Genomic DNA, 15,443 nt, shown 5'->3' on the forward strand with positions numbered 1-15,443 from the left:
GTAGACGAGGGTGCCTCTTAGGGTGGTCTTGGGGTCCGTGTGGATCTGTAAGTGCATGTTTTCAGCGGTACTGAGGGTGTCGTTGGTGTTTGTTGAGACCCTGATGGTGTTTTTGTGGACGATGGTGATTCCTCCTCCGGCCCCATTGGTGCGGTCACTGCGGGTGATCTTGTATCCGTCGGGGATGGCTATGGCGATGTCTGGCGAGGAGGCTTCGTTCATCCAGGTCTCGGTCAGGAAGGCGACGTCCGGGGATGCGGTGTTGAGTAGGTCCCAGAGCTCGACGGCATGTTTGCGTGCGGAGCGAGTGTTGATCAGGATGCATCTGAGCTGGTTAGGTTCCGTCGTGACTGGTGTCTCGGCGCCTTCGAGGCAGGAGAACCTGCAGTTCCGGCAGGTGAAGGGTCCATGGGTGCGCTTCGGGGTGGCCTTGCAGCAGGTGTCGGTCCTTCCTGGGTTGAGAGCGACGAGGGTGTTGGCGTCGTAGCGGAGGCGGTCTTAGTGGCTGGTGCGGGGAGCAGGGGTTCTGGCGCTGGGCGCGGAAGTTCTTGAGGTCGCTTAGATCTGCCTTGGGTTTCTCAAGTAGGGCGTTGATCTCTGCGTGTTTCCAGTTCTCAGGGAAGGTAGCGGTCTCGAAGGAGAGGTGGATGATGTTGCGCAGGTGGGGTGCGATGGAGCTGCCGGCTTTGTTGAAGATGTGGTATGGGAGAGGGTCGGACGGGGATCCGGAGTGGATTGTGCCCATGGTCTTGATTGTGTCCTCGATGCTCATGTTGGCCCAGGTTGTCAGGGAGTCGTGGTCGGTGGGTCCGGCGTGTCGAGGCCTGTAGGGGTCGTCCGGGGTTTGAAACTGTCATGGATGTCGGTGATTTTTCAGTGAAAGAAGGTGGCGAGGGAGTCGCACAGGGCTTGCGATGGCGGGATGTCGCTGGAGATGGCCACCAGGGATGAGGCGCAGGTGGAAGCCTGCGGGTGGTGGAGGGCCTCGACTTCGGCAGCGGCAGTAGTCGTCAGCGGGGGTGCAGGCGGAGCTGCAGCAGGGGGGGCGACCTACCAGGCGAGATCAAGGGTCGCAAGGGTCGCAATGTTTTGCTGCAGTCCATAGGTGACATTTAACTTTTAATCCCAAGGCTGTATATGAGGACACCATATACTATGGCCTTTTAGCAAAGTTAAATAGGCCAATTGGGATTTAGACTATTCTGACCTATTTTAGGGGTCAGAGCACACACACACACACACACACACACACACACACACACACAGTGGGCATTGGACAGCAGTATTCCAATGTGCAGAGTCTAAAAGCCAGCAATAAAAAAGGAGAATTTTCTCACAGTATGCCAATGTTTTGCGTTTCCTTTTGTCACTTTTGTTCTTTTATCTCATAGTATTTGGTCACTATAAATAAATAAGGACAGGCGTTTGCTCCTTAATTCATGATTATAGTCCTGTTGACACGCTCCAACTAGCGATTTTGTTCCGCTGGTAAAAGCTTGTCATGGTCTAAACGCCCAGGTGGGGCGAAGCTGTCTTTCCATCTTATTATTTTTATCATGGCATTTGGTGGAGTAGAGAAAGTCTTTACCATCAGAGTTGGACGAGGGCTTCTTGTGCAGCTGGAGTAAGGTATATTTGGGGAGACAATACATGAGGAATGCATGAATGAGCTGATCACTCAGTTCAGATACAGAACACCGGAATGCAAAGATCTGCAATGATAGCTCTTATGAAAACCGGATCTCATTCTCGAACTTGTGGAATGCCTTGGCATGCCAATCTTAATAGAGGAAATAGAAATAAGCGCACCCATTTCTTTCACAAGGTTTCACAGTTGACAGTCACAAAAGTTCGTTTTTCAATCTAATCTTTGTTTTATAATTTGCTAAGCGACTTATTTTTATTGCTAAAATGGTTGTCCTGCATAGTAATTTAGAAAAAATACACGCATTACTTTACAAGATGGCGTTAAATGAGCTTGTAAAAACTTGCACACTACAGAGGTGTGACAAGGGTCAAGGTAACAGGAGGAGTTTTGGAATGCTGGATAGGGATTGGTTGGCCATTACAGTCCTCTTTATTCATGTTCTACATTGATATGTTCTGCTACCTTAACAGTTTACCCGGATGGAAGGGTTTGCATCTCTATCCTTCATGCCCCAGGCGATGATCCCATGGGCTATGAGAGCAGTGCCGAGCGCTGGAGTCCAGTGCAGAGTGTAGAGAAGATCCTCCTCTCCGTTGTCAGCATGTTGGCAGGTAAGATGATACGTAAGATGTCTCTGTGGTTCATTAAGTTGAGATGGCCTTTGCTTGCACAGAGAAACACTACATTCAACTATATTTTTTGTACTTTAATTTTCTCTACTTTTTGCTGTTTCAAAATTGTGGCTTACCTCTTTTTTCCATCGTAAAATCTAATAGAAGGTGCCTAATTCTGCTCTACGCTTTCAAATCTGCATGTTTAGAGTTTTGATTCAACATGATTAAGACCTGCTTCATTTTAAGGTTTTACCATGAACACACACACACACATAGTTTAGTTTCCATTTATTACTGTACTTTTCAACTTCTGTGTTTTACTGTTTCTTTCCAGGTCGAGCCTAATGGCAGCGCACATGCGCTGCTCGCTCTGCGCGGCATGCTGTAGTAGGGTATGCACTGGAAGCCTTTCCCACTCTCCGCCCATATTTGTCATTGGCATGTGTCATTGTCCTTCATAAATGATGGCTTCTGATTCGTTATTAGGTTTGTTAGTCCCTTCTTGGTAGCTCCTTGTCTGCATTTGTCAACGACTGGACCTTTTACTTGGCTAGTTACACAGTCGGCATTATATGTGGGTGAGCACTATTTTGTTTATTGACTATGGGGACAAATGCCAGTCTGACTTTTAAAGTGGCTGTCCCCTACCCCACTGCACTCACAGCACAATTGCCAAGCTTTTTTTTTAATGATTACTACATTTTAGAAGAACGGCGGCGTCCGCTTCATGGACACTGTGTGTTTTTTCACCTTTTGTCTTTTTTTAAAACAATTTACAATTGTTTCTTTTTTTTTTTTTCTTCTTTACTTTATTGGTGAGTGCATTGCTTGTTTCACGGACACCGTGCTCTACAATACAATAGGTCTTGCTTTTGCTAATTTTAGACCTATTGGTATTGTAAATGACCATTCCTTTTAATATTATAAAAGGCATTGACATTTACAATGTCAATAGGTCAAAATCTCGCTATTGCGAGACCTATTGCATTGTAAATGCTTGTTTCTGATAATTAGAGGTTCTGATAATCACTGCTTTCATTACTAAAAGTTATTTTTTATGCAAAAATGTGTATTTTTCATATGACGTTTATTTTCTTCTTTATGGAGTAGTGTCATGTGTTTTTATCATGCATAACTGGAGGCGGGATACCAGAGCAGACAGAATATAATCTATATTAAATTATTGGCAGTAACACAAATAAAACTCTGGGAACGCAGAAAGAAAAGTCAAAGAAATAGTCAAACATTAAAGAAACTCAAATCTGTCTTACGTGCTGTCTATTTCTAGCAGCCGTCCGACTCCATTACTTCTGCTCACTGTACCAAGCCCTCCTCTCTGCTTGTTCTTCTTCATTAGGCCTTGTCAATTTGCATTGGCTGTCGGCCGAGGCTGGAATAAAGTTCAAACCTGGCTACCTAATCAACAAATCCCTGCACATTAACAGTTTACCATCCCTAAAAAAAAAAGCACCTAACCTGTTCTAAGTGACCAACTTCTTCTGGAATGCCAAATGTGCACGGCCAATCCTTTCCTGGTGCAGCCACTTCTTCTGAAACTCTTCTCATATAAGGACCAAACCCTCACTTTTAGCCTCCGTTGGCAAGTAAAGGCTCATCTTTTCAAACTTTATATCTAAACTACACTTATTAAAAGCCATCTCTATTGTATCTGTTCTCATCCTGTCACAATAAATAATACCCTTAACTGACCCGTAAGCCACTTTTGTTTTCTAACCTCTTTCACTGTTAATGTAACTAGTTGTCTAAAATGCAGTTTAGTGGATGGGCCCTCCATAAAATAATTACACATAGATAAATAAATGTATAGTTAAAATTAAAAGAGCGTTTGCGCACTCCTGCCTCTTTAGTCTATACCTAACTTTTAGACATTTTTTGTGGGTGCCTCATAAATGTTCCTGATAAGTAGTATGAAACGATATCTTGAAATCTATGAAAAAAGCATAGAGGGTTTTCTGGCGTCCCTCTACAGACTTTGACACAGTAAGATGTGGATTCATATGCTCATCTGTCGTAGATGTTCCAGGTTGGAAATCATATTGACAGTGATTGCTAACCTTGTCTTTAAGAAGCCATTTGCTAAGTCGATCTTGTATGAACTTTCCAAAGACCTTGGTGTGTTTGTCCGTTGGGGGAGCTGGCGAGCAACAGGATGTTTTTACAGTCACTTCATTCACTAAACATTTACAGATGTAATAGGTTTTGCTTTCCCCAACTCTACCCAAAATCCAGGCATTGACAAAAACGTGTCCTGCATTTTGGAGAGTGGATTGGATGAGCATGAACACTAGTTTACACTTCATATGTGTTCACTTGTAATGGCCCCTCCCTTCTCTGAGCCTGCTTGAACTTTAATGTATTCTAAATTGTTTACATTTGTATGTCATTAATATTGTTTGGTTATTTATAGATCATAAGGTACACTTCAAACTGAGTCTCTTGGTGCTATAGAAAAATTGTTATGTCTTATATAGAGGCCCTAATATAGGCATGACTCTAGATGTCCTAATATAGGCATGACTAGATGCTCTTATATAGGCATGATCTTTCACCTACATTAGTTCCCTACACTACACAATAACGAGCTCTGAGGATTGAACCTTATCTAGTTTAAGTTCTGGGTGCAGAGGGAGGTTTTTCTCTGAACAAAGGCCTCCTATAACATCTCCGATAGGCTGATACATTATGTATGAGCATTCATTAGGGTTCTTGCAAACGAAGCAGAAACGACATCACCTGCATCATATCTATGTACAAGGTTCATCCCTTACGTCTTCCTCAGTCCGACAATGACCCATTGTTAGAAAACCCCACTCCCACACCGGAAGGGTGGTAGTGGGTCTTCCAGACATACACTGTGGTAGCTTGGCTCGAGTGGTCAGGGGTCAGGCACCGTGCTAAGCATACGTCATACCCACACAATAACCATGCGTGCATCCGTTCCAAAAACGACACTACACCTTAAAAATTATACTGAAAATATATCTCTTTATCTTCTTTTCTCTTAGTTGCTGATTAAATAAATAATAATACAATCACAGTACACAAGGCTTTTCCTGTGGAAGGGTACGTCAAATAAATACTATCTTAACGATTCAATAAATAAGGTAGATCATAAATAATCAAGGCATAAATATAAGTGCATTACATGAAAGGCAGTTAAATATTATAAGGCAATAAATACTGTGCGACAATAAATACTGTGCGACAATAAATACTGTGAAACAATAAATACTGTGAGGCAATAAATACTGTAAGGCCATAAATAGAATGAATACAATAAATACAGTGCTCTCAATAAATAATAAAAGCCAACAGTGACACTTGAAAATCAGTTCACATTCCTGAGGTACTATGGGATGATTTGACCCAGTCCCAGCTTGTAGAGTTTTGGATGACCTGAGGGATGTACTACTTGGCTTGGTCAAGGCTGAGGCCTAAACTGAGGTAGATCAAGGGGGGATCTAGAGATCTGGCTCTCCCACACTACACAACCCCTCTGTATTAGACTCAGCTCACCCCTGGCACTATCAAGCTGGTTCCAGCACCTCTCTAGCCTCTAGGATGGTCTCTTAGGGCTTCACAGGGCCTTAGGCGCCCTCTATTCCACTTACTGCCCTTTTTATGAAGTTCCGACGCCGCTGGAGTCGTGTCGACGCCGTGAGGCGGTTCCGGTTCGATGTCGGCGGCCTCGGCTCAATGACAGTTCTTGTCGACGCCGGTAGGCGGTTCCGGTTCGATGTCGGCGGCCTCGGCCTGATGTTGACCTCCGGTTCGTTGACGTCGGGCAGTCTTGGCTCGATGTCGACTTCGGGCGGCTCCGGTTCGATGACGTCGGGCGGCCTCGGCTCGATGTCGACTTCCGGCGGCTCCGGAGTGCGATCTCCACTCCCGACCTCCGGTGCTCCTTTCCTCGGGTTCCGGCGACTCCGGACTGCGACCTCCACTCCCGACCTCCGGCACGATTCTCTTCAGGTTCCGGCGACTCCGGAGTGCGATCTCCACTCCCGACCTCCGGCACGCTTCACCTCGGTCTCCGGCGACTCCGGAGGGCGGACTTCACTCCCCCGTCGACGCCGCTCACTCGACCTCGGGTGACTTCCTCCTCGACCTCTGGTACTCTCCACGACCTCCGTCGGCGCCCTCTCTCGACCTCTGGCGGCTCCGGGTACGACGTCTGCTTTCCAGTCAGCGCCGCTTCTCCACCTCGGGCTCCAGGTCTCCAGGCTTCACGACGTTGGACTTCAAGAAGTTACCAGTAACCAGGTCAGGAACTTGCTGTTCTTTACTTTTAAGGCCTGTTCCGGCTGTCCAGGTCCTTAAGATGGTTTGCTTGCTTTCTCCCACACAGGGCTCCAGGCTGGGCTCAGTCAGCAGGGACTAGTATCAAGGGTGGGTTTATGGACCCCACTCCAGGCACAAGTTTCCACCCCTGCTGCCTCACTCCTTCCTCCTTCAGGTTTCTGCTCCTCTCTCTTCACCAGTCAGGTGCCAACTGCCCGCTCCAACTGTCAACTCTGACTTAGCTTCCCAACATTCTAAACCGCCTCCAACTGTCACAGGGTTCCAGAATGTTGCAGAAGGTTCTAGTAGGTTCCAGTGATGTCACAGGTGACAATGGGTGGCCTCCATTTTGTGCTCCAGGCCCTCAGACAGAAGTTCCAGGGGTAGATAAAATGGCTCCCTGAATCTGCATCAATACTAAAAAGTCTGGTGGTTCCCAAAAAGGAAAAAATACTAACAGGGTTTGAGGCAAAAGTGGGACAAAATAAATAATGATGAGGAGGGACCACCCAAAGGGCTGACAGGTCTAACACCCATACTAAACATACTTTCGGGTATAAATACACCACATCTTGCCAAGATAAGGCAGAGGGAACCGAGACTTCCAGGCCGACACACTGACAAGAGACGCTGAGGCTCCTGCATGCAGACGCTCCAGCTGACAGTGGTCTTAACATCCCTTGCGGGGTGTCCAACTCGAGACCAAGAAGGGCTTCGACATTTCTCATACTTCAGGTGATGGGGTTCCACTAAATCCTAGAGGGATTCTTGGCTTTTACACCTACTCATATGCTAGGTACACTTAGGTACATCTAGATAGGCATTGTAGGAGTACGCGCACTTTTATCATGCATTTGTATTTATTCATGCTAATTGCACAATGGTAGAACTGTACTATCCATTTATATTCTTAGTACAGATAATCATAACTCGCTGCTACTGTCTAATGATCGTTACAGCTCATATATTCTACACAAGAATAACAACTTTTCAATAAACCTTTTATTGAAACTCCCAGACTGTTTATTCTGTGTACCTCTGAGATAAACTAAACGAACACGAGTGACTGAGCGAAAAGTAGTACATTGTTTCCACGATCTTGAGGGATCAGGGTTGTCATGTTCTGCGGCTGTCAGAAACAAATCTCTCCCCGATAAGGAGACACTAGTGGCACTGTGAGCTAGCTAATGCAAAAACCGGCTAACATACGCGGTGGGGGTGCTCAGAGTTAGTCTGCCACCAATCCTACTGTTTATGTTATCCAAACGCACAGGTCCTGCATGAGTACTTTAGGAACTACACGACATGGCGCCACTAAGGTTGGTATGGCACTTAAGTAACAGTAGAATCTGAGTAGTTCAGTTGTGCTAATTCTCAGAGACCCCTACTCACAAACACCAGAGACGTCTGGAGTGGGTGGGCACAAAACTCCTCCACAGCTGAGTAGCCGAAATATCCTATCCTATCAAGCTTGACAGGAGATAGTGTTTCTTAACTGTGCATAACACCTTATCTTAGTTCCCTTGAATAAACTTCTTTGTTTAAACAAGCATTTACAATGCAATGGTCTCGGCATTGTTAAAGTTAGAGCTATTGGCATTGCTCATGACATTATTTTTGTTTATGTTTTTGTTTTTAAAACATTTAAAGAAACGGCATTGTTATTTACAATGTCAATAGCTTAATCTCTCTCAAATGCGAGACCTATTGCATTTGCACCCACACACAGAGCCACACACACAAAGACACCCACACACACAGAGCAACCCACACAGAGCCACCTACACAGAGCTATTCACATAGAGCAACCCACACACAAATAGAGCCATCCACACAGAGCCACCTACACACACACACAGAGTTACCCACACACAGACAGAGTAAGATTTGTTCAAAATGAAATTGTTTTTTAACAGTAGATGAAGCAAAACCCTACACACTACTACTACTTATGTATGTATGCCCCACGTTTTATATTTATCTTGCATATCTGCAATATTTTATGATGTCTATGGGAGAAAGTTGTAAACACATGTATTGCTTTACTGGACTTATATGTTTTTTGTTTTTTTTTAAAAAGAGTTTATTTGATTGAACATCAACCAGAGCACAAAAAGTGAAACAAATTATTTAAACCTGGACAAAGTACAGGAAAAATACACCGTACAAATAATCGACAGGAGCTACTCTTCTACCTTTCAAGGGGCACGCAGACTCTGCTGCACAGAGCTCGTTATTGTAGATAAAATAAAAACAGAAGATTCTCTACTCCTCTGTATTTAAGGCTTTAACTGTACCAACATCTACAACACAACTCCAAGTGCGGTAAACAAAGCGGACGCCACTCGTACCTACACGTGGGCAGGGTTACGCGCAACGAGACCTGGTTCTTGGTTCATCTGAAAATAGACACGGCTGCTCCCGGCCTCATTTTTTCATAAACCTAACAGTAAATGTATTGCATTAAAGACAGCGAACTCATCCCCTGCACTGGGCGGTGCAGAGCAGGCAGGCAGCCTTTAGTAATCCCTGCTATGTGCAGTCTTACTGAAAACCACAGGTGACTGATGGCGGCGGGAGTCATCCGGGTCTAGGCCAAAGGGTGCCGACACAGAGTCTTGGAATACAGGCTATTAGTATGTGTTTCCTACTAATATTCTTAACATAAGCGGGGAAGTCGTGTCGTTACTCTTCCCTCACGTAAACCCGCTGTAGTACGTCACTTCTGCCTGTCCAACTGCGCTAACAGGGCAATGTCCGCTCAATGACGACGAATCGAATAACTTGACAGTTAACAAAATGTCACAAAGTCCATACCCAGGACGGCCGTCTCGTAAGAGACACGCGGCTGTCTTTTGGCCGCTGTTTGAGCTCAAACACGTACCGGGGAGCAGCGTTCTCGCCCAGCCAAGCAACAGCGTAATAAACAATATGTAAACAATACATGCCCCCTTACCTAAGGTATGTTTAGAGAGGTTAGCGGAAAGAGCTGAAGACAAAGTGACTGCTGGACAGACGTGTGAAAATATTTTAAATAATGTCAAATAAACTAACTGGGGAACGTGTGTGTGTGTATATACCGCAACTTACGAACCAATGTGCGCCTCGCAAGAGGAACGTAGAGGGCTCGAATTGTTTTTGGGCCCGGACCATGATAAGTTTGGGTTCCTGTCTAGAAGTTGGAAGTCCTCGGCTTGACATGTCGGATCACGCCGCCTCCACACTTCAAACACAGGCTGCACGCTCTGCCCTCCGGCTGCCTGTCACAACAATTACAGCGAGAGCCGACACTCACCAGCAGCAACTGGTAATGGGAAGCAGGCCCCCGCTCCAGAGGGCACACACGGCTTTCACTATTCGAGCCAAGCCGCGGTTATTTTCAGAAAGAGGATTCCGTGCTCAGAAATGACCGCTTTAACTTAACACGAGCAGGGTCAGACCCACTTCACAAAAGCGCACAACATTCCCATTTAAGGAGCATAAGAATGAAGTGCTAGATTTCGATAAAAGCCATAAAGGTTGGTCCCATAATGCCGGAGGCTCCCAAGCTACAATCCGTGTTGTATGCGCACCCAAGCCGCCCCACGGACCTGGACGCCCTGTTTTCCCATCTGCGGCTCGGCGGTGCTGACAGCAAGCGGCTTAAAGTGTGAAAGCAGGGGACGTGGGTCCGCACGTCAGGGCCTTCAAAGGGCCCCGAAGAGGAGTCCTTTCAAGAGGTTGACACCTCGCTTCAGACAGCTCCGTTGCCTGTACTCGGATTAAAAACGGGACGGGTCACCTCGTGGGCTAAAAATAAAACTTACATTTCACGCCAATCGGGGCTGAGGTCACCCCTGTCCCATCAGGGAGTGACCAGAGGACAAGCACACCACCGCCTTTCTCCGAGGTGAAGCAGAAATGCCTCGGAGAAACGCAGCGGCGGTTTCGGATTCGGGGGCGTGTTTTTCTTTTTCTCTCCTCTTGCCATTGGCTGGAGGAGAGAAAAACACGCCCAGCGAAAAGTAGCGAAAAAACACGCCCCCGAATCCGAAAAGGACGGGGCCTGTTTTGCGAGACAAGCCTCTTCTCCAATGGCTGGCCAGCATTTAAGAGGCCAGCCAATGGAGAAGAGGAGAGAAGAGGGGCGGGTTCAAGCCCCTCTTCTCCAAGTCATTAAATCTCGCGAGCGAGACTGCGCAAGCGCAGCCTTCGCTAGCCGAGACCTAAAAAGGGAGGGAGCGCTCATGCAGGTTATCTGTAGACAAGCCAGATGTGGTTTAACAGCATGTAATGCATATTAGTAGTACCAAATATCACTGTCTGGACATAGAGGTGGTTATGCCCTAATCATCCACGCCAGATTCACTGCTAGTTAAGGACAGCAACAACCTTGGAGAGGAAAACTGAACCCTTTATAGGAGGCAATACATGAGCTGAACTACAAGGATATTATGCTATTGCCTGATGAAGTCCCTGAGTGGGATAAAACGCATTGGCTCAGCTGTTTCTTTTACACTGGCTTTTCAAAAAAGTCATTTTAACTTAATTGGGGGACTGATGGTGAATCCTACTGTTCTGTAAACTCCACTGTGCTATTTGCCTCTCCTGTGCAGTCTGCATGCAAATACCTTTGTGATCTTCAAAACAAGGAATTGCGAATTGAAGAAAACAGTTGGGGCTTGTACTGTTCAATACCGATGGACTAAATACAAGAGACATTTTTTAGTGCTGGTACTTTTATAGTAGTGGTGATTGTATTGAAGTAAATAGGAAGTATGCCTGAAATTTAGGTACTGACTAAGTGCTCCCTCTTGTATGATCTATTTCTGCTTACATTTGTGAGTTTAGTGGCAGTTGGATTCTCAAGAGGTGAGCAACATAAAATTCCACATGTGGAATAAGAGTAGTGTTAGTGCCTCAAGTCATCATACATGTTTAGTAGCCTTCAAAACATGGGAATCAGATTATCCTTCCTGCCTTTGGCTAGATTCATTTTTTTTTTTTTTTAATGATGGAGGTACGAGTGAATGAAAAGATGCATGAAACAAAGATGCACTTGTCACAATTAATCTTCGATCTAGTGTGAGAACCACTGTCATATTGGATTAGATGGGATCTGCTGTTTAAAGGAATTCAGTAGAATAGTGCACATCACAACATAATATCCCTAAATGCAGTTGATAGTCTCCTTTATGTGGTGGACCCCAGGTACTCTGTATATAGACTGATTAATATAACAGGGAAGTTTGGTAGGTTTGGGGGATTTAAAAATCAAGTGGTCTAAATCAGTCCTATTCCAATTACATCCTGCTTGGCTTGGCATCTAATCCCTTTCCAGTCTAAAAAATAAAACTTTACATATCTGGGCATTCAGATGACAAGAGGTAAAGAATTTATTGAACTGAAACGTTGGAAAACACTGAAATTTTTTAAAGCAATGTGATAGATTGGGGGAGGGCATTTTCCCTAATGGGTAGCGTGTCATTTTATAAAATATTAACCCTCCCAGGCTTTTTGCATATATTAGAAAATATCACATTGGGTGCAAGAGGTCGTCTTTAAAAAGACAGATGAGACACTGCATTCATTTCTGTGGAATGGTGGTGCACCTAGAATATCACTCATGACTATCGGAGATGGGGGGATGGAGGCATAATACCATTGGGTTGAGCAGCTATTATTGGCTCACTCAGATGCTGGAGGGGAAGTAGTGGGAGTCTTGGCCACAGCAGGAAACCTCCTTTAGAAAAAAATTGTCATGCATTGAGATAAGGAATTTCCTGCAGCATGGTATGGTAGAAGGGATGTGCATCGGCTTCAGCAACATCGGACTCACCCAGCTCGTCACAGAACCAACACACACAGCAGAACACACACTGGACCCCAACTTCATCAAAAGCGACAGCATCAAATACAACTCCACCACACAGCGCGCATGGAGCGCCCACTCCATCATCCACTTCCAAATCAAAATAACTCAAGTCAACACCCCTACCGTTTTCAGCACTCCAAGCCTCAGCTGGGCCATATTCACAGAAGCAGACTGGCTCAGCGCCCTCAGCACTGATCAGCTTGGCCACACAGACAACTTTGACAAGGACATCAACAACTGGATCAAGAACCACGTGGACTCCCAGGCACCCATCTAACCCAACAAGCATAGTAGATAAAACAATCAGGCCAGCTGGTACACGGAAGACCTTTGAGACACCAAAGGACACTGTAAACAGCTAGAAAAGAAATGGAGAGCTACCCGTGACACCACTGACAGAACTACCTACGAGGCTGTGCTCAGACGCTATCACCTGTAAATTAGAGATACTAAGAAAAAAGCACTAGTAAACCGCATCGAAGGAAGCTCCAACAGCTGCAAGGAGATCTTTTCGATCGTCAAGGATTTCACTTCATGCTCAGTCCATGTCAACAACATTACTGCCTCCCAACAACTCTGCGACAACCTATTTAATTCAACTTCTTCCACAGCAAAATAGCAAACATCTTCAGCAACTTCACACACCAACCCAACCCCAGGAAACTCATTTCCAACCTACCCACCACCAGCCAAGATGGCCACCTGACCGAATCGTCAACCCCCACCAGAAACGACACAGCGACAATTATGCAGACCATTCACTCAGGGGCCCCATGTCCCCACCACATCTACAACATGGGAACATCACTAATCAGCACCACATCAACACTTCCATCACGTCCGCCACTTTCTTAGATGAATGGAAACTTGCAGGAAACAACACCCTCCTCAAGAAGCCCACAGCCGGCCTCAATCAACTGAGCAACTTCCGACCCATATCCCTGTCCCTTATCCAGGCAAAGTGACGGAAAAGTCCTTTAACAAGCAGCCCACGAACCACACCGAACTTCACCATCTTCTACACAACACACAATCAGGATTCAGAAAGTACCACAACACTCATCGTGGCCACCGGCAACATTCTAAACACCCTGAACTGAGGAAAAACAGCAGCCCTCATCCTGCTCAACCTCCCCGCGGCCTTCGACACTGTCTCCCACAACACCCTCATCAGAAGTCTCCACCAGATTTGCTTACAAGGACCTGCTCTCACATGGATCTGTGCCTCCTCACAGGAGGAACCCAAAGGGTCAGGCTACCACCCTTAACATCAGAGACCAAGAAACTGATATGTGGTGTCCCCAATTGATCATCCCTCAACCACAACCTTTTCAACATGTACAAGACACCACTTGCCAACATCATCCGATCACAAGACATCACCATCATCTCCTACGCTGATGACACTCAACTCTTCCTCTCCCTGACTGACAAGACAAACACCACAAGAACCAACTTCACCAACTGCATGGCCATGGTAGAACACTGGATGCTAAACAACTGCCTGACACAACTCCAAGACGGAAGTACTGGCCTTCGGCAACAAGCTCTCGCTATGGGAATCCACCTGGTGGCCACCAGAGCAAGAACCAACACCCACACCCGCAGACCATGCAAGAAATCTAAGAATCATCTTTCTTAGATGACAAGCTCAACATAATGGCTCAAGTCAACGAAGTGTGCACCTCCTGCTTCCAAATCCTATGCATGCTGCGAAAGATCTTGCCTCTGAACATCAGGCAGACCCTCACACAAGCACTCATCAACAGCAGGCTGAACTACGGCAACACTCTCTACACCGGAATCTCCAAACAACTCCTACACAGACTCCAGATCATCCAGAACGCAGCAGCAAGACTCATATTTGACCTCTCACAACGCACTACATCAGACTGCACCTCATAAAGCGCCACTGGCTCCTCATTCACATGCACAGTAAATTCAAACTTCTCACACACATATAAAGCCCTATACATCACAGAACTAGAATACCTGAACAGCTGCATACACTTACACCAACCTACCAGACACCTACCCTCTGCCTCACTCTCACACACTCCCCACACCCGCAAAAGCAAAAAAATAGGTTGCTAATTCTTCTATATCGCACCCAAGACAAGGAACGATCTCCTTCAACACCAGACCCACCTCCTCACTTCTTGAGTTCTGCCAGAAGCTGAAGACCTTGCTCTTCATATAAGCACCTTGGGAACAAACACCAATCCCAAGCGCCTGGATAGCCTCATGGGTATTGGTGCACTATACATATCAACATAACACAGCATAAGTGATCCAACTCTCATTGGTAAATAAAAATAAGAAAAAAACACATCATTTTGCAGGCAAGTGCATGCAAATTAATCATGCCACTGGCAATCGCTCAGGTCGTATCCCAATCTGTCGTTTTTCGCCCGCCATGCCACCTCAGTTGGGACCGAGCCATAATTAAATCAGTCTTGACCCTGTTTGTCATGGGAACAGTCCAACCTGAACTGCCAGGCCCTTCCTGAACAGGAACACAAGCAACCTAGGGACAGGTTTTGCCCTAGTTATGGGCAATTCGGCCGTGTACAGTTTGTTTACAGTGACACAGTGTGCACAGGACCCACGTCTGGGTAGACCCGTGCCTATACCTGGCAAAAAAAGTCCAGTCCTGGCTTGCTTGTGTTCCGGTTCAGGGAAGCCCTGGCCTGGCAGATCAGGCTAGACTGTTCCCTTGAGGAACAGGGTCAAGACTGGTTTGCATATGGCTGGTTCCAAACTACATTTATTTAAGGACAGGTTTGCACCAATAAAAATGTGTTTAGACCTAAAGGGCATTAGTGAAAATAAGATGGCAGGTTAAATGGCCCAAATTTGGAAACATTTGACACTCAAACACTGGCGATGGCAGCAGCATGATTTTTTATAGGAGCGGTTTGGTGGTCCTCTAGACAACCAATTAAAATGGCCTTATTTATCCACAAACCGGCGTTGAGTAAACGGCTCTTTGCTGTCTACGTTGAGCGAAAAGGCATGACCAGAG

At 45.9% G+C, this 15,443-nt stretch overlaps 1 protein-coding gene across 1 annotated transcript in view; it reads left to right on the forward strand.

The window, feature by feature from the left end:
• The window catches only part of UBE2G2 (ubiquitin conjugating enzyme E2 G2), a 369,248-nt gene that overhangs the window by 279,969 nt on the left and 73,836 nt on the right, over positions 1-15,443 (forward strand). The window contains exon 5 of the mRNA XM_085648640.1: positions 2,119-2,259. Coding sequence (XP_085504766.1) covers positions 2,119-2,259 — 141 coding nt within the window. The remainder of the gene's footprint in view (positions 1-2,118; positions 2,260-15,443) is intronic.

Source organism: Triturus cristatus, chromosome 3_2, assembly GCF_964204655.1.
Source record: "Triturus cristatus chromosome 3_2, aTriCri1.1, whole genome shotgun sequence".
Lineage (NCBI taxonomy): Eukaryota > Metazoa > Chordata > Amphibia > Caudata > Salamandridae > Triturus > Triturus cristatus.